This window comes from Pelmatolapia mariae, linkage group LG4, assembly GCF_036321145.2.
Source record: "Pelmatolapia mariae isolate MD_Pm_ZW linkage group LG4, Pm_UMD_F_2, whole genome shotgun sequence".
Lineage (NCBI taxonomy): Eukaryota > Metazoa > Chordata > Actinopteri > Cichliformes > Cichlidae > Pelmatolapia > Pelmatolapia mariae.
In genome coordinates, this window is record NC_086230.1 from 21,139,549 (window position 1) to 21,158,587 (window position 19,039).

Sequence of the window (19,039 nt, forward strand, 5' to 3'; positions counted from 1 at the left end):
GTTTGTGCTGCCCACAGGTCCACCAGGATTCACAGCCTACCTGTGTTTCTTCCTCAGTAATTTTGTTAGTCATTATTATCTCAGAGGACCCCCCCCCCCCCCCCCCCCAAATCACCACACACACACACACACACACCATTGGCCTGTCTTTGGAGTCCGGGTGGGTATTGAATTGAAAAGAATTTCTCGCTCTTTGAGTGGACAATCCTGGCGTGTGATGTCACCAAAACAGGTGTTAAGTAGGCTAGACACGGTTTCCATGGCAACAGTGAAACCCACAGATGCTGCGGCTCTCCTCTTCCTCCTCCACCTCCCCTGTCTGTCTCTTCCTCTTGCTGGTCGGAGCCAGGGACAGAGACTCGGCGTGGCTGCAGAAATCTGAACGATACTGACACGGATCCTTCCAGGGTCCACACATCTTTAATATTAAATAAGCTGTACGATCCATTAACCCTTTGAGCTCAGCCTGTAATAAACCGCCCCCCTCCCCCCTTTATAGCGAGTGTAGATAAGGTGATGCTGTCATGTCTTTTCTCAGCGTAGTGCGTTATTCGTCGGTTGTTTTTGGGAACAAAGTCATTGTAAAAAGTCATTCGGAGTCGCTAAAATGTCTGAATTCTAAAGTCTTATTTTTCATATAGCATAAAAAGAAAAAGTGGTACGCGCTCCTGCAGATTTTAACACTTCACGTTGAGACACGTGGAACTGAAATCCAGGGCAAAAAGCTGTCAGCGAGTCGGGTCAGGGTAAAAGGGGCGCCGCTGACCGAAAGCGCTACAGCGTTGCACAAAGGGTTAATGATAAGACTAAGGCCACGCAAGGCCTGTTCCAAGTTCTGTTTTTTTGCACATTTGTGAGATATTATGTCAGTATTTTAATTTTTCCAAGTGCCTTTTTATTATTATAGGTAAATATAGAAGTTATACACTATGAAAAAGAAAATGATTATATGAAAATATATTTTTTTTTCCTGGCATCATGTTCTATGGTCGAACATGCAGAATTTTAGAGTTGTAAAAGTCTCCAATTGGTACAACATAGCGGCGTTCTCCTGTTTTAGAGGAATTTTATTACGATATTGATAATAATGTCAATGAAAACAAAAAAATGTTTAATAAAGCTGCATTTGATACTTTTGTGTGCATTTTCATTTCTATCTCAAATATACAATTAAAACAGGTGAAAACAAACCCAGAATAACCTGATTAACATTCAACTCGATGCAGTTTAACTCAGCACATAAGCTAAAATCGTATGTATAGAATTATAGTTTCCTTTTTTGCACCTCATTGCTCGGCAAAAAAAGTGTCACAAAGTCAAAACTAGAGAAAAGGAGAAGACTTTTAATTGGGTTATAATTTACAGAGGATGGGGAGAGGAAAGACAGGGCATCGCTTTGTCCTTCATGTTTCCGTGTTCTGCTGTGATTGCTGCTTTTCTTCTTTTTTCTGTATACTTAGTTCCTCGTCCAGACGCTCTTTGGCTCGCACCACCTACACACAAACAATAACAGCGATGACAAAGAGAAAGAGGTGACTTCAATGTTTTTAAAATACTAAATTAGTCACAGTAAAGAGGAAGTACCGAGCAACTGACTGAACGTCAAACATTACTCATTACAAAGAATCGACTCCACCTACGTGTTACTTGATATTCAATGAGAACAGATCTTTGGTATGAGAAGACTAAAATAGGAGTGAGAAGTTTGTATTTGCGCATCTGTCATAGAAACTACTAGGGCTGGTCCTGAGAGTGAAAAAAAAACTGAGCTTTCAAACATGAACTTTGGTCCGACCTGACCAGTCAGCCAGTGAAATCTGCCCCACAGTGACTTTTTTTTAAAGTTTAGGAAACAGAAAAATAGAAGATAAAATTTTGGAAGTTACAAATACACAAAAAAAAAAAAAAAAAAAAAAGAGGAAGATGGAAAATACTTTCCCACAGCACTGTGCGCTCACCATGGAGAGGATTCACTCAATGTGAATGATTAATATAGTAAACGGTGTATTTATAATGTAATTTTTTTTTAAATATTAAAACAGGTATTTTGAACACGAACGGCATCTCTGAGAATAAACAGTTTCTGAGGGAATCTGTCAGCATCAGGGTCGTTTAACATCATCACTCTTTAGTTCAGTCTGATCAGACTGGTTAGTTTTCCCTCAGGAACTAAACAGCTTGTATGGCCAAGTTAACTTTGTATTGTGGAAGAAGGCAGGGCACTGAAACCTGCAACCGTCACAATATCTGTGCTACATGATCAACATTAACTACTTTATTCTGCTGAGCGTTTTCCCCAAGCAAAGTTTGAATGAGCGGAAATTCAACACAAAGAGCAAAGTTATGGTTTTGGTGTTTTTCTAACATTTCCACCATTATGAGCAAATGCCAACTCTGATGTTGCGCCACTTTAAATTGACATGATATATATCTTTTATGTCGATACTTCCTCAGTTCTCAGACACATCTGACCAATAAGTGGAGTGAATGTTCTCAGCCTCTTGGTAGAGATTCCTTTTGGTTTGTTTGGATTCGTCGTTGCATCATCAGAACCCAAGAGAACAGCAAAAAAAAAAGGGTGAAAATGCCTTTTGCAACAGTTTACAAAAACTTTTAGAACAGCTGGCTCTGTCTACACAATATCTGGCAGTAGAAAGATCCGAGTTTGAGACTCAAAACTCTGACACCTACAGGTATAAAATTGTACTTTTTAATTATTTATTATTTTTGTTGCTGATTTCATATTTAGACAAGCAAAAATAATGTACCAATTTTTATGTTCATGCTGCCTTAGCGGCACACATTTTAAAAAATGTCTAGAAAGTGAAAGTGAATGCAGGTTTAGAGTACTTACTTTTGACTGTAGGTAAAAGGAACCGCCCACTGACTTGTCATTGACTTTAAAAAGGTGCTCGTAGTTCTGGTGAAGAGAAATGCTTCAGTGTTAGTATTCTAGTGACAGCATCTGACTCCATTTAATTATTCCCAGCAAAAACACACACTTTTTAACCAAATATTCTATCAAATGACATCAATGACATGACATCAGAGAGATTCAGAAGTAAAAGAAAAGTACTTCAGTTTGCCATATATTATTGATGGGAATTATCATGTAAAATATACCCGATGTTACTGTTCTAGTGTTAAGCAAACGCTAAAAAAAAATTCCATTACTTGATAACCACTTTAGAGATGGTTTACCTTCCATGCAATCTTTGACCGTAAACTAACCAAACTACTGTATTTGTTTTAATAACTGTGTAAGAGTAAAAAGCTTCCACATCAGATGGTATTTGAAAAAAAAAAAAGCTTCTTGGATCTCCAGACCAATTTCAACCTTAAAAGGATCTAAAAGTAGCACTAGTGTGACTGTACCTTCTGAATCTCTTCAGGGCTAAGTTTGGAGACGTTGAGGATCTGCTGGGCCTCTTGCAAACTAATTCCAGTGATGCTGGAGGCTGCGGCCGACTCCTGACCCGAACGGCCCCTGGCCTGCGCTGCAGCTTGACTGGCTGTGTAGCAAAACACAACAAAAACAAATGTGATTCACATGCACACAGACATGCATACACCTACCTGCCACTTAGGTACATTGGTTCCCATTTATTAACGCCAGGATCTATCTAATCAGCCAATTACATGGCAACAACTCAATGCACTGAGACATGCAGATGTGGTCAAGATGACATGCTGAAGTTCAAATATTGCATGCTGATATACTATGATTTTCCCACATAACCTACGTAGGGTTTACAGAGAATGTTAAAAAATGAAAAAATATCCAGTTAGTGGCTGATGTCTAGATGAAAGTACTTTGTTGATGCCAGAGGCCATCAACATTGAGAATGGGAAGACTGCTTAGAGCTGACAGGAAAGCAACAGTAATTCAAATAATCACTCATTAGATCTAAAGTAGGCAGAGGACACATCAAAGCTTGAAGCAGGTGGGCTACAGCAGCAGAAGACAACACCGGCTGCTAATTTAGTATTTTTGCTGACCATGTCCATCCCTTCCTGCTTTCAACAGTCCTCAGATCTAAATCCAATAGAAAATTGATCTGAGGAATATTTACAGCAGCTTCGTGAACCTATGCCATGAAGAATTAAAGGCAGACCTGAGGCCAGTGAACATGTAATGGTGATAAAAAATGCTGATCAGACTTGTGACTTCGTGTGCAACATTTGTCTGAAAATTACAAAATGTGCTTCTATCTAAAGTAACTAAAACTATAATGGTGTGCACAACCTTACGGCCAGGGTGTGGCCCTATATTATTCAAAGTAAACTGATACTTCTTATATTACCTTATGCCAGGTGTTAAACTAGGTTAGTACTTTGTAACAATGTATTCTGCGCAAGAATCGAATAATCGACTAATTTCGGGTCATACCTGCGTATTCTTGTCGCAAAGCACGAGCGAATGCACGTCCCACCACCTGAACTCCCATCACTACAATTTGTGCGAGATATTTAGCCTACAACAGGAGAAAAAACATCAAGAATGACAGAGTTAATCACAAAAAACATCAAGAAGTGACTTTACAGTCAACAACACCTGCATTACATCTGTAAACAGCGACACGCTTTCCACACACGTCTACATCCTTTCTGGATGTGACTTTACTAAAAACTGTTTAAATCAAATTAAAGACCTCTCAGGGAAGAGGAGGCACAGCTTTCTTACGTCTTATGTACGACAAACACACAAGGGAAGCTTCCGGAATAACCACAGTCTCTAACAGTGTTGGCACATTAACACAAAAAGTATCAAATGTATTCTTACCATGTTATAATAATAACAATAATAATATTAATAAAGCTTCAGCTAACAGCACGTCTCTTCTGTTTTCACATACACGCTGAAGGTTACAGACAGGTCAGAGTTCAAGGAAGCGTCGACAATATCAAACTGAAGACGGCTCGGCTGGACGGAGAAAATTTGAACACTGACACCTGCTGGTCGGGAAGTCAAAGTGCAGTTTTCATTCAAAGCAGTAAGACGATAAAATAAAACAAGTATACATGACTAAACTCGACTGATTAAAATAAATATGTTGGTAAATGTTCCTTGAAAAAGGAAGTGAAGGTGCAAATACATTTTAACTGCAGCTACTGTTAACCATCATGGGCATGAATTTTATGGTACTTGGGGCTTTTAATGATTTCTTTTACTGGGCGTTCCAATAGGATAATGCTTCCAAACTCATATCAGGATAAAGTAGGCTAACATTAAACTTCTGGAATACTCTTCCCAAAACCCAAATCTCAAACCTATTTATATTTGTGGATTAGATTTAAAAGTTATATCCGATTTAAACTAACTCTACCAATTCTGCCAAGAAGAGTGGTCAAAAATTCAGCCAGAATTATCCCAGAAGCTTATTGATGGAAACGAAACCTTGCTAAGGGACATTAAACCAAATATTAGTGGGGATTTTTTTTAAAAAAATATTACATATCTACTAGTTTTCTTAGTCATACAGAGACAAGCAGAAATGAGTTTAAAAGGTGTTTATTGCAAGACAATGTTGAAAAAAGTAAGACAGAAACAAAACAAAACTTTACTCACTGTATAAAAACAAATGGAAGGCAAGTTTATCTGATCCAAAAGTAGGAAGAAAAAAGTATGGCCTTTGAGAATCACAAGCACTTACAGTATACATCACAAAAAACCTGACAACACCTAAGCAAAGTAAACATTTCGGTCCATCAGAGGTTGTAAACAAACTGTGAAATCAAGCCTGAATTACTGAAAGTACCGCTGTAGCTCTACAAAGAAACTACATGACGGCTGCATTGTAAATTATTAATACTGTACTGTTGTCTAATTAACACCATCATAAGTTGTTAATAGGAAAAATTAGATACTAAAATTAGCTCATTTAATGAGGAAGATCCCCAAAACAGTCAGAACACCGACAAGAGTCTAAATTAAAAGTTAATCTACCCGATAAATAAAAAGAAAGACACAATCACCCTTAAGTATATAAAGCCCTGTCTTAAAACTCAAAAGGAAGTGGTTTATTTGTATTGACCTCTGATCGCCAGCTATGAGACTACTACTGGCCATAAATTGAATCATATGTACCTGGCACCTAATTATGCTAGAATGGCTTCCGAGGCTAATATCAGCTAATAAAGAGAAGATAACGTAATGTTGCTGTAAATAGAAACTCCAGCTCATGGCTAAACATGAACACTGGCGACCCTGTTTTATCCTCAGCGTGGATTTTTGCTGCTAAACTTGTGCTTGTGTATGTGTGCATGTGCGAGAGTGTGGATTTAACCCAACTTAACAGGAAGACAAGTGGTTTTATCAGCTGGGTGACGTAAAAATCGGGTTTTTTTTTGCCATATAACATTTGTTATTGTAGAGCTGAGCACGCTGCCATGACTGGCCAGTATAAAATACAAGCAGTGGTCCACTGTGTAGGTACAGGTTGGTTTTTGAGATGTAAACCTAAACAAACATTTTCTTTTGTTTTGTTTTGTACTTCAGGATACTGCCAGCGTGTGTCACATTATCAAACCATGATCACACAGAGAGAAAAACAGATGAAAAGTACATGTGTGATATTTAAAAGTTGCTTGGTGAGAGTGTAAACCACGGGTCGGCCTGGTTTTGAGCACTCAGAGTTAACTGGTAATGTAGCATAAAGCACTATTATTATTCCTATGATTGTTCTAAAGCAATACGACTGAGATGGCTTCACTGTATGTCCTGAATAATATTGCTGTACTGGATGGTGATTTTTTTTCCCATTAATACTGTGAAAAGAGTGATATTATTTCTTTATGTACACACAAAAAAAATGTTTTTAACCCAGAATGATTTCAAAAAATCAAATTTGATGATATAGACATCCACAGATGATATCATGCATACAGTACTGAAACCAGAAGGTCGTACAGAAGATTAGGATTTTTTTTTTTTTCCCAAAAAAAGATGGAGTTATTGTGCAGTAATGATGCAGCAATCTGTGGCTGAGATGTATGCTGATGAAGCGACTGGCAATATAACACTGGAGCTGTTCTCCTCTGTCTGCTGTTGGCACGGCGACTGAACCAAAGGCGCATCCCCATTAATCGTCCTAAATGACAGAGAAACAAAAGTTAGCAAAAGTACAACACTGGCTTGCAACTTGCCTGCAGTCTCTACTGACCCTTCTGTCTGACAGTAAACACAGCAAACTATTTAATGCATTTAAAAAAGTGTTGACAGAACATCCATGTTTATTGGTCATAAAGCTTTCTGGGTCAGCTGCAAAGGAATAGAAATCCGAATTTACCTCTTCAACACCATGCTAAAAACAGCGGAACACCTGACTGTCACAGTGTAACACAAAGTCAGTTAAACTTCAGCGATAGCAATCTATCCAGTTAGGATGCATAAACTATTGTGACTCATTGTGCATCACATCTGCTTTGGTGCAAATTAAAGTGAAAACAGGTGCGCTGGAGAGGAAACAAGACATCCATAAAAAGGGGATGTTTTTATCATTTTTAGCCTTTATTGCACAGGACAGTAGAGAGCGGACAGGAAGGAATGACAGGAAATGACACCCAGGCCTCTGCAGCCTTTTGACCAATGGATGCTCAATCAGATGAGAGTTATAGTGGCCTAAAAGGGAATGGTTTTGCAGGTGGTGCCGACACACCACGGTGCTCTCCTTATCAACTCCTGACTGATTTTTCTCGAGTTTTGCGCTGTCATTACTGGTAACACGAGATGGTGCCTGCAGCTCGTTCAGGTTGCTCAGGTTGTCCGGCTTCTTCCGATTGTTTGCCCTGCCTCCCAGCACAGTTTCCAAAGTGTTGAGGGTGTGTTACACAACGTTGCACAGTGCACCTGTTGTCACTTTAATTTGAGCCAAAACAAGTGAAACAGTGGTTTACGCTTCCTAACTGCAGAGATTGATGCTCCTTGAGTTTGACTGACTGATTAAGTGTGCTCCTGTTAGTTCAACATCAGCATTTTTGAACCAATCAGTATTTATTCAGAAAGAAAGCAACATCAAAGTCACACATTCATATTTTGATCACATTCACTTACCCACTCATCTTCATCCACCCCCTCGAAGGACTCTTGTGGTAGTGGGTCATCCATATTTCCCAGCTTAGCCACCATGGCACTCAGAAGCTGGATCACACACACATATTTATTAAGTTCTGAATAAGTATTAAGTACTTAAGCTTTGGAGATCTATTCGAAATAAAAGTATACAGTATTTGAGCTTCTTTTCACCTCGTCTTTCTTCTGTTCATCAGTCTTTTCTTCCAGGTAAACAGATGAGGGAAGGTATTTCCTCACTGGAGCCTCTTTGGGGGCCTCACTCACTAGAGGAGGGGGAATAAACATACCAAGACATGTCTAGTGCTGACACGCAGACTGTAGATGTAAGAATCTTGATTTGGAGTGACAGGCATGCTAGATAAGGGCGTGTGTGTGTTTTGTGTCGCTGCCTGCACCTGGCGTCATGTCTTTAGGCTTCAAGCTGATCTTTTTGTGTTGGCCGTTGGAGCCGGAAAGCCAGGCAGAGGCAGTAAGTGCTGGTTCCCACCACACCGCTGTGTCTGAGTACACATCATCCTGGAAAAACTCTTTCTGGAGACACAAAAAAGCCATACACAATTAGGTATACAGCGTCTAGTAAGAGCTACAGCTACTTTTTAGAAAAAGCATCAGGAGGGGAAACAATGTAATGTTCCAAGTTGGCCACAAGGTGGTGCAGTTGGCTCACCTTGACCCTTGGCACTTTGAAGGCCACTGGCTCTATGGTTGTCTTGGTGAGCATCAGTCCTACAGCTACCTCCACATCGCGAACATTGCACTCAGTCTTAGGCAGAAAGGCCAAACCCTGCAAACAGGAAACATTTTGATTTAGTTCAACGATATCCTGTTAACTTAAAAAGAAGCGGAAAACAATGAATGAAACATAAAGGGAGTGATCGTGACACCTTATGTGGTTCGGGAGAATTGAAACTGCTGCACTCAATAAAATATGGATCTTCAGGGACGATCTCATAAATGTACACTCTGGTGTCACCCTGACAAAGAAACACAGTCAGGTTAAATCTTATTTCATGGAACAATGGCTGTAGAGAGTAAATATTTCTGTTTGTGTGCTCACTTTTCCAGTTAGGATGATGACACTGGTGTCGGGGTCATAGAATGGGATCAGTGTGGAAGGGGAGACGTTTACAGGAACACTGGATACGGCCCCGGAGGACAGGGAGCTAGCAGAGTACAGGTACAGTCCTCTCTCACTGCGACTGTAGAAGAAGGAAAAGGAGTGAGTAGTCAAGTTCTCCTGTGACTTTCTTGTTGGTGCTCCAACAACCTGCCTGCTTAAAAACTCTCTGACATTTGCAGTACCTGTCAAATCCAGACACCAGCAAGTACTTGCCATCACAGACCCACACCACACGAGCTCCCCTGTGGCCCTCAGGCCCCGGGCCCTCCTGAAAAAAAGAGAGAAATTAGCAAGTGTCTGTCGGTGTCCCCAGATAGGCAGACTTAACGACTTAATGGCTTGAAGGAAATCTGAGCACCTGGAGAAAATACATGCAAGCATTTCTTTGAGCTGTAAATCATGTGAAACTACTGTAGTAGAGCCCAAGAATATAAAATATAGAGCTGGAAATGAGCACAACAGGTCGATATGTTGTAGGAGTCTGTTTCTTAGTGTACTAGAATTCAAAAATGAGGCTCAGATGTGTGGATTTGTCCGATCTTATCCGATTTTCACAAAACAAAAATCATTTCTAGAAAGTTGGTGATACACACCTGCACCAGTGAAGTGGATTTGCGAGGATCGTAGATACGAACTTTCCCATCCTTGCAAACTGTAGCCAGAAGCTTCCCATCTGGGCTCCACGCCATGCCAAACACCTGATGGGATCCACAAAGAGGAGCACGAGAGAAGATGAAGAAGAAATCAGGAATTTTAAGATGATCAGGTTTCATCAGGACATTGTATGGAAACTGATCCAGATATCCAAATAGGTGCAGACAGTCTACACATACGGCATCATTTTCTTTGGCTTCTTAAACACAGAATGAAATCAGAAAGCGTTTCTGTATTTAATCTCATGTACTTCTTGGTCACTCACCTGGTCCTGGTGTCCATCGAGAACTTTGACTTGTTTTCCAGTCTCTAGGTTCCACAGTCTGACTGTGAGATCATATGATGAAGAAACCAGGAGTCCACTGGCCAGAGGGTGGAAATTGATGGAGTAGATTTTCTCTGTGTGGCCTGCAAAGTGTCGCCTCAGAAGTCAATATTGTCTGTAACCTTGTTAAGGAGCGTGGTAGGAATTTCTTTTTGAACTACTTTTGAAACTCCTTTAAAATTGTGTTCCTTTGAAATACTTTTACATTGGATGTCCTCACTTTAAATTTGATGCAATCTCAGGTACCGTCGATAACATCACGATGTAATCAAAGCACAAAATAACTGGTATCACTGCAGTTAGGAGCTCCTAGTAAGTGACTGCTTGCAGTCAGTGGCAGTTTGGCTAAAGTTCTGCCTTTTCAGTAGAGAAATGCACCACACGCACTCTCAGATCATCTCTCTTTTTCTGTAAACTACAGATTGGAGGGAATGCAAAGTGTATTGCAAGGGAACACACAGTACAAACATCTGCATACCTTCTAACTTGCAATAAATAAAACTTAGAGGCTCTACCTTGCATGATGATCTTAGGTTCAGTTAGCGTCTCTTTCAACCCGCCTTCTGGTACTTGCCAAACCCGGATCTTAGCATCATCACCAGCTAGCATGCACAGAGAGGGAGACAAGCAGGTTAAATACACACTGAGACACTTCCAATTTACCCTAAAGTGCATATGCACTCACCGACAGCAAGTCTATGTGTGTCAAAGGGGTCCCAAGCAAAGTCAGCCACATTGACAGAGTTTTGGATGGTGGGCAGGGCTGTATCTGGAAGTTTGCCAGGCTGGGAGCGCTGAGGAAAGGATTAAAAATACTCACACACATAGATACAGCACACAAATGTCTAATTTCCCAATATAACTAACTACAGGAGAAAACGGGATCTGCAGTTTTATTAAACAACATCCCTGCATTTTTCGTCTGCTGCTGTACCTCAAATACAGCAATCTGTCCCCCGGAGATTGCGAGGGGCACTGCCACACGTTGGCGGTTGACACAGAAGCCGTCACACTCGCCAGGTGTGGTCAGGTTGAGACCACGAATGTTGGTGATGTGCGTGTCCCGGTGCATGACTGTCCCCTGGATATGACGGAACTTGGAAGTTGGCCCTGAATAAAAAATAACAATAATTCAATATTAACAGCTTACTGTGTAAAGAAAGATAAAATACCAACATGGGTAAGGAGAAATTAAGAGTGCGCGTTTGTGTTTTTTTTATTTGTTTTTACCCATCAGGTTTTGGAAAGCCTTGGCACTCTGGCTGGGACTGGGGCTGGGAACAAAGCCTGAGGAGAGGCCGGAGGTGGAGGAAGGAGAGCGAGACGGTGCGGCGCTGCTGCTGGGAGTGCTCAGAGGACTGCTGGAGGTAGAGCAGTCGCGAGCTTGATCCTGTGGGGAAGAGAGATGGGATTACGATCCTCAATCCACTGGTATTTTAAAAAGAAAATCAAGTTTAAATTAGGAGATTTTGCCCATCTTTTAAATAATTGTGCATCTCACCTCCTTGCTCCCTCCACTGGCCACTTCCTTTTTTGCAGGTGTCTGTTTTGCTGGTGCTGCCTTTTGTTTGGGACGTTTGTCTGGGTGCAGGCTAACTCTCTCCACCTACGATAAAACGAACAGCTTGAGCTTCCTGTGCAGCGTGAAGACTGGATTAAGCTTTTTGAAAATAGGGATCCCGTACCTGCTTGTTCCCTCCCTTCCACCACTCCTCAGCAGACATGGCTGGGGTTGTGCCCAACGTGTCTGGGTAAAGGTCGTCATGAAACTCGTGACCTGAATTCTGGAAGACAAAAAAATGAAGCACAAGCAAACACGGAGAACTTAAAATAAGTCCATCACCTTTATTTGCGAGCTGTGAGTATTGCTGTGCATCTACACACCTTGCGAGGGACCTGATAGCTGATCGGCAGGATGCAGCTGTCTGTCAGCTGAAGCACACGCACAACTTCGCAGGACATCACATCCAAGGCAAGCTTGGGGACCAGGGCAACGCCTTTTGTTGAGGTATCCGTCAGACAGTGGCTGACTATGGATGTGAGAATTAGAAGAAGAGATGGATCAAGATACTAGGAAAGACGACTGGTTGTGACATCTGTACAGACAGATAACAAACAGCGCTTCACCTTGAGAGAGGAAAGGCTCGGAGGAAGAGACTTCAAAGCAATCGATCCCAGTGTTTCCCTGCATAAGAATCAGAGAGGTGATGTTAATGGTGTGGTCATTCCAGCTGATATTTAAATACATAACCAATAATAACAAATTTAATATTCAAGCATATATTTTTACCATGCCAGCCAGTAGAAGCAGACCAGTGTCCTCATCAAATAGTGGGATCAGTGTCCTGAAAGAAAAGAGACAAGAGAGAAAGAGACATTAGAAGCTGACATTCAAAATGATATACACATTTGCTTGGCAAATGAAAGGGCGCTGGTTCAAATCCCTTCAGGGTTGGGTCAGGAAGGTGTAAGATTCTGCTACATCAAAACAGGGGAGATACCTGCTATGGCAATCCTCTGTCTCTGGCTCAGCAGAGAGTAGCTTGTCATTCAAAATAATATACGCTCAAGTCCTCTTTGGGTTTAAGCATTAGTGAGCTGCCACTAGATGGTGCAGTATGCCCATTTTTTTGGTAAAGGAGGCAGTAGAGTCCTGCTGCGGCTCTGAGAGAGCTGAGAAAGGTATTTTCTAACTATGCACGTTGAACATGGAATAATTTACAGAAAAGTCTAAATTTGTTGGTGAATTTAAAAGCATAATAAAGAATGCAGTGATGGAGACTTTCTTGCAGATGTTTCTTTAGAGAAGCCGTTTAATGTTTGGAAGTTTTTTTTAATATGTGTTTGTATTTTTTATATTGTGGATTTATACTTTTTGTTGCATTTGCAGCTTTTTAGAGACACTTCGGTTATATAGTTGTAACTTTGGCCAGGTTTTGGTCTCAGTGGGACTTCCTGGTAAAATAAATTTAATAATAACATGACTTGTTACAGCATTAAAACCAACAAGGTTGTGACGAAAACTTATGAGAGGAGAGGAGACCATGAGGCAAATGCCGGACATTCCAAATGTTATTTAAAAATGCAAAACATTACTGGAGGTGAGCAGGGAGTAGAACTGGAACTGGGAACAAGTTTCGTAGTTTATCAACATTATGATTTGTTGGATTAAAAAGATTTTTTTAAATCTGCAAATTCAGCTTTTATTATCAACACTTTTTCATTAATGTTTTGTTCAAACTTTCTAGTCCAACCTTGACCTTTCACCCATGCACGCTGAAAACAAGGCCGCAGTCACCTGCCTTCTCTCATGATTTGAGTTAAGAAGATTGAGGGTTGCGGAAACTGAGCGAGCCATTTTAATCAGCAAGGAAAGGACAATTGGATGTGGTGACCAAACAGGAAACACTTGCGCAAACACTGGCAATGCTGACAAACATCTCCTGTTCTCCACCTCGGTGCCTGCTCTTAAATCTCCATTTCCAGTTTAGCTTCCAGGGCCGGTCACAGACGGGACAAGAGGAAAGGAGTGCTGGCTGATCCGACCGCTTCCCATTACAGACCACGGATAGTCTGATTGAAGTGGAGAGGCAGTCCGAATGATTGGTTTATGATGAAGACTTTGTGTAATGGTGCTATTCCAGGGGAACGCCACTTGGCTGCCTCCACATCAACTGAGACTGACAGACTGGTGATGTAATGCTTCAACTATGACAGCATAATGACAGACTTAGTTTGGGTATCTTAAGTGACAGGGAACGGAGACACGCGAGGGTTTATCGTGTGTACATGTGCGAGAGGTTCCAGAGAAAGAGTGTATTTTGGATGAATTTGAGAACGGAGTTTGACGGTCACAGACTCACAGTTTAGCCAAGAAACTTGGTTTGCAGTGCTATCAAACAGGTGAAAAACAAACCCACTTTATATTAATCTGCACTCACCCATTTTCTCTGTGGCCTTTTTCTTTCCACTGATGCACTGCTACTTTCTAATCTATAACTAGTTTCATGCAAAAATTCAATAAATAAAAGCATTGCTCCTTGTGCCAAAAAGCTGGCACTGCCATGGCACCACAAAATTGCCAGTCCCAACATTGAACCCCATGACGTCAATAGCTAAGAGTCCACTACGATTTTCTTCCCACACAAAGTATTCGGCTTTTAAACCTGTTGAAATATCAGCTGCTTCGCAAAAGCAACAAAGGCAGAAATGACCCAGTGCACATCAAGGAACATAATCTTTTAAAACCTTTTAAGATCAGTCATCTCCCTCTAGAACAACGTGACTGTCATTTTAATGTTTTGTTCCTTAAATGTTTATCCAGTATGTGAAAGCGTTCCCTGCTCTTCTCATCCTCTTATGATCTTTCTTTCTTTCTCTATCAAAAACTGGACGAGTATCAGACCTGTGACTTCTCTGTTCCCCCAACATCCCTGCCTTTATCTCAGGCCTGTTAAGTCAGCGAGGAGCGGCCACGCTTCATTAGGCCAACTCCGTGTTCCCATATCCGAGTCGCTCCACAGGGAGACCCTAAACACCTCCATTCCCACACCCCTCTCGCTGCCCGTCCTCCTGTCCCTCACCCGTTCAAGCCTTCCTCATTCAAAAACACAACCTTGCTTACAACCGTGAGCTCGCTTTGTCCTCCACAATCCCCAATTATTTCTCCAAATTGCCTTCAGTTTTTCTGAGGTCTTATCTCTGGTTTTCTCACAGTAAAAGTACAAGTCAAACATCCACATAACAGGAGCAGAGCTTTATCACTGATAGCGGCCTGTGTTTACCGTCGTATTTCATGCTCCACCTCACCACAAGAGCATTTTCCCACACAGGAAAACTCACGCAAAGCATGCGTGTGCATATTTACGCACACAGATTTACAAGATACACAGGCTAATTACGCAGCTTAATGATGTATGCATACATGTATTATTAATGACACAGTGCAGTTAGACTCACATAGGGTTAAGTGCGAGGACTGAGCTTGTTATGCAGATCTTGATCACATGGGCTGATCATGAATGAAAGGAAAACAATTACAGGGCTCATTCAGGAGAGGTGCGAGTGTAGCACTGAACGCAGCCAGACATGCTAATCCAGACCTAAGACCTTTCCAGTGTTGGGTGTGTGCTTCCAAGTTAAAACCACATGCACTAATTAGCCATCAAATAATACCGCAGAAGAGAAAGAAAAAGAGAAAACCAAACGAGAAAACTTATTACGAGTTATTATAATATCAGCTGGAAAACATGACAACTCAGCAACCCCGCCTTGAAAGATTTAACTTTTGCCAGACTCTTCTCAGTCGCATCTACACCCACTAACATCTCAACACCTTTCAAACTCTTGCAATGATTTGCAACGAGCCGCCCGGTGCTCCCAAATCCCCCTGGCTTCAGTCTGTCACTGGGACTCTGCTCCTGTCAGAGTTTACACAAAGCAGAGCACAGAGAGCACGCCTCCTGTCTCGTCTGCCATCGCCTCACACTGCTGCCTCACGCAGGCCCAAATGAACCATCATAAAACAACCTTCTGCCCCATGACAGCAGCCTTCAGCACCAGCAGATATGATGGGTATATTACCCCAGCTTACATCTGTGTGAGTGAGTCTGTGTGTGCGAATGTGTGAGTCAGAATCAGCACAGGTATAATATTATTATGAGAATGTGCTGTCATTTGATAATGTATGAGATAGTGTATTTTATTGGAATAACTGGCTAATGGAGGGCCAGACAAGCAGACATGTGGATGAAAGACAAGTGCAGAAATTGTGTGTGTGTGTGTGTGTGTGTGTGTGTGTACGGGTTCGTACTATCCTGGTGGGGACCAAAATCTGACTTTTACTATCCTGGTGGGGACTTTCTGCACCGTGGGGACCAAAATCCAGGTCCCCTCGGGGTTGAAAGCAATTTTCACACTCAAAATGCGGTTTTACTGTCAGGGTTACAATTAGGTTATGGTTAGGTTTAGGGTAAGGGTTAGGGTTAGGCATTCATTTTTAATGGTTAGGGTTAGGGTAAGGGGCTAGGGAAAGCATTATGTCAATGGGATGTCCCCACGAGGATAGCAAACCAGACATGTGTGTGTGTGTGTGTGTGTGTGTGTGTATTTTTGGCGTGCACAAGATTTGGGAAGTGCATATAATTGGGCACCTGCAGCTAAAGTTGGAAAGAAACTTCAGGGTTGATGGAGTTCAACAGAGCAAAAATGTCCAGTCACTGAACATTAAGAATGGGCACAGCAATCAATTTACACACACACACACACACACACACACACACACACACACACACACACACACACACACACACACACAGTCCTTTCAGTAGCACACTGAGGTGCACACACTTGTACCGTATGTTCTTCCGAAATATGAAAATGCACACCCACACAATGCTTGTGAGTGTGCAGGCACATCCAGTCACACCGATGCTATCAGACACACACAGTACTGTTACAGAATAAAGAGTATAGGTGGAGCTAATGGAAGCAGCCTGTGGATGTATAATGTTATGGGTTGAGCTACGACCAGATCTGTATCAGTCAAAGGGACCTTTCTCTGTCGTGTGAGATCACGGCCTTAAAGCTTGGCTAACCTTACTGCTATAAACACACACGCGCACAAAAACACACACACACAGTAGACAGCTCAATAAGCTCCAGATGACAGGTAAGAGCTAGCCAGAAAGAGGAGGCCTTTGAGGAATATGAAACCAGCTCAGTTTTTCTAGTCTTATTCAGACTGGATGGACAAACACTCGAACTATTAACTATTTTATTGAAATTCACCCTCTCGCTGCTGTTAATCCTTCTATAAAAGGGTTCTCCTTTTGTCCCTGTTTAAGTATTCTTCGTCACTTGAATTGAGAGGCGAATTGTAGAGGATGCTGTATGCTTGTAACCATGTGCTAGACCTATAAAATACTACTTTTCATGACGAGAATACTCAGATTTCACCAAGTTCCACCAGAAAAAGGCTATTTTGACTTTATCTTAAATCACAGCAGTGCAGAGTGTCCACTGTAATGTTTGTATGCAATATGACCTACCTTTTATTCACACCATCCACCCTACTCCCATCTTCTTTATCAGTGTCCTGGTTATGTCATCCCCGTCAGTGGGAGTGAGTGATGGGTGCAGCGCTATCTCTGAGTTCACAGATCAACAGACCCTTCACCCTCAATCAGCCCACTTTATCAGCCCACCTGCCTCTACAGACTGAAAGCTTCAGCTTGTCCATCTGTATCTGACTGCTTCACTGCAATCCTGCTGGTCAGCTATCTATTGGACTATTTGGTCACAAAGACTCTTGGGATAGGTCAGAGCACATTTTAGCAGTTTTGAATCACTGATTTTAAAGCATGAACGTGGTTTCCCCAGCAAATCTGAGAGATGGATCTGTTGATCCAACTACTTTTCATTAAAGTGTGGCTGTCAAGAAGCCATTCTTAAGGAAGGGAAACGGGGAGAAAAGACTGAGTCATGCCAAATTATACAAGAACGACTGAAAATCTGTGTCAGCAGGTCTTATGAAACGATGTATTCAAATTTAGAATTTTTGATAGAGAAGTACAACAGTGTCTACAGCCACCTGCAAAACACGGCGGAGGCTCTGACATGTTTTGGGGCTATATTTTAGCCAGTAGGTTTGGGAATCTTTTCAAAATTGATGGAAATATGAATGCAGAAATGTACCATCAGATTTTGATCCATCACTCAGTACCATCTGGAAACCATCTGATAGACAACAGCTTCATTTTTCAGCATGACAATGATCCCGAACACACCGCTCATGCAGTTAAAGCATGCCTGGATAGAAAAACACACAATGGAACCCTATCAGTCATGGACTGGCCCCCCCAGAACAAAAGGCAGTCACATTCAGAGCTTTGAATGTCAAAAACCGAGCTGGCTTCATATTCCTCAAAGGCCTCCTCTTTCTGGCTAGCATTATATAATTGATCTTAGCTTTCATTCTATTAGCATGTTTGTTGAGCAGGTCTAAGGTTTACCCTGCAGACAAGCTTAGTTACTTGCATGTTAGCATGCTAATATGTCACTGTGTTACAAAGTACGACAATTGTCATCAGCTTTGCAATCATAGGACGATGGATCAGTGATTCTACATTAGTTGTCCCCTGGACACTACGAATATCTGGGAAAAGGTTCATGACATCTGATGTTGTTATTATAGAGCAAAATAGATACCATCACTTGTATGGCTGTAAAGTAACAGCTGTAATGACTGTAAAACCTTCAACTAGGTTTTAATTGTACTTTTGACTTTATTCTATCTGTTCTCACATGTACAGACATAAAGTAGATTAATAATGTGGCATATGTACTGTAGTATAAAATTGATTTGTAAAAATATCTGGTGTGATGACCATCTGGCTGTAACTAAGAGCTGTATCTCCCATCTAAAAGTGTGACCATATAAGCACATGCTTTTCAGTTATTTTCATAATCACTATCTGATGAAGACAGTTCATATGACCGGCAGAATATCTATTTGTTCTCCTGATAACCTTGCGCTCTTCCTCTCTTTATTGTTTTCTGTGAAAGGGCACAACCTTCCTGTTCTAGTGTTATTACTTTTGTGTAAATGAGTTGGACACAGCTAATGGTTTTATGCACACTTGCGCTGCGGGCGTACGGGTGCTAACATTACCTCGACAATGAAGGGACTGGAGTGGAATAATCCACTGATATTAAATGGGATTCACGGAAGCTGTTTGTCTCCAGGATGGAAAATTCGAGGTTGGTTTATAACGTACTGCTAACGAAGTAAGTTAAAGAAAAGGGAATACTTTTCATAGGAGATAATCCAAGTGAAAATGGATAATCATGGAAAAGATCACCTAAA

At 41.4% G+C, this 19,039-nt stretch overlaps 1 protein-coding gene across 3 annotated transcripts in view; it reads right to left on the reverse strand.

Moving 5' to 3' along the window:
* Positions 1-761: 761 nt before the first annotated feature.
* The window catches only part of LOC134626235 (mitochondrial import inner membrane translocase subunit TIM16-like), a 111,385-nt gene continuing 93,107 nt past the window's right edge, over positions 762-19,039 (reverse strand). Inside the window, exons 10-31 of one of the 3 annotated variants that reach the window (XM_063471860.1) lie at positions 12,464-12,518; positions 12,301-12,358; positions 12,058-12,203; positions 11,859-11,957; positions 11,675-11,779; positions 11,404-11,563; positions 11,108-11,283; positions 10,859-10,967; positions 10,689-10,775; positions 10,114-10,256; positions 9,788-9,892; positions 9,377-9,462; positions 9,132-9,273; positions 8,959-9,048; positions 8,742-8,858; positions 8,470-8,605; positions 8,246-8,337; positions 8,054-8,140; positions 4,391-4,475; positions 3,376-3,512; positions 2,855-2,920; positions 762-1,493 (exon numbers count right to left, since the gene is read on the reverse strand). In XM_063471860.1, the coding sequence (XP_063327930.1) occupies positions 1,404-1,493; positions 2,855-2,920; positions 3,376-3,512; positions 4,391-4,475; positions 8,054-8,140; positions 8,246-8,337; positions 8,470-8,605; positions 8,742-8,858; positions 8,959-9,048; positions 9,132-9,273; positions 9,377-9,462; positions 9,788-9,892; positions 10,114-10,256; positions 10,689-10,775; positions 10,859-10,967; positions 11,108-11,283; positions 11,404-11,563; positions 11,675-11,779; positions 11,859-11,957; positions 12,058-12,203; positions 12,301-12,358; positions 12,464-12,518 (2,371 nt within the window). In that variant the 3' untranslated portion in view covers positions 762-1,403. Of the gene's footprint in view, positions 1,494-2,854; positions 2,921-3,375; positions 3,513-4,390; positions 4,476-4,783; positions 4,890-5,513; positions 7,092-8,053; positions 8,141-8,245; positions 8,338-8,469; positions 8,606-8,741; positions 8,859-8,958; positions 9,049-9,131; positions 9,274-9,376; positions 9,463-9,787; positions 9,893-10,113; positions 10,257-10,688; positions 10,776-10,858; positions 10,968-11,107; positions 11,284-11,403; positions 11,564-11,674; positions 11,780-11,858; positions 11,958-12,057; positions 12,204-12,300; positions 12,359-12,463; positions 12,519-19,039 lie in introns of those variants that run through there. The other 2 variants (XM_063471858.1, XM_063471859.1) reach the window with 2 other exon arrangements.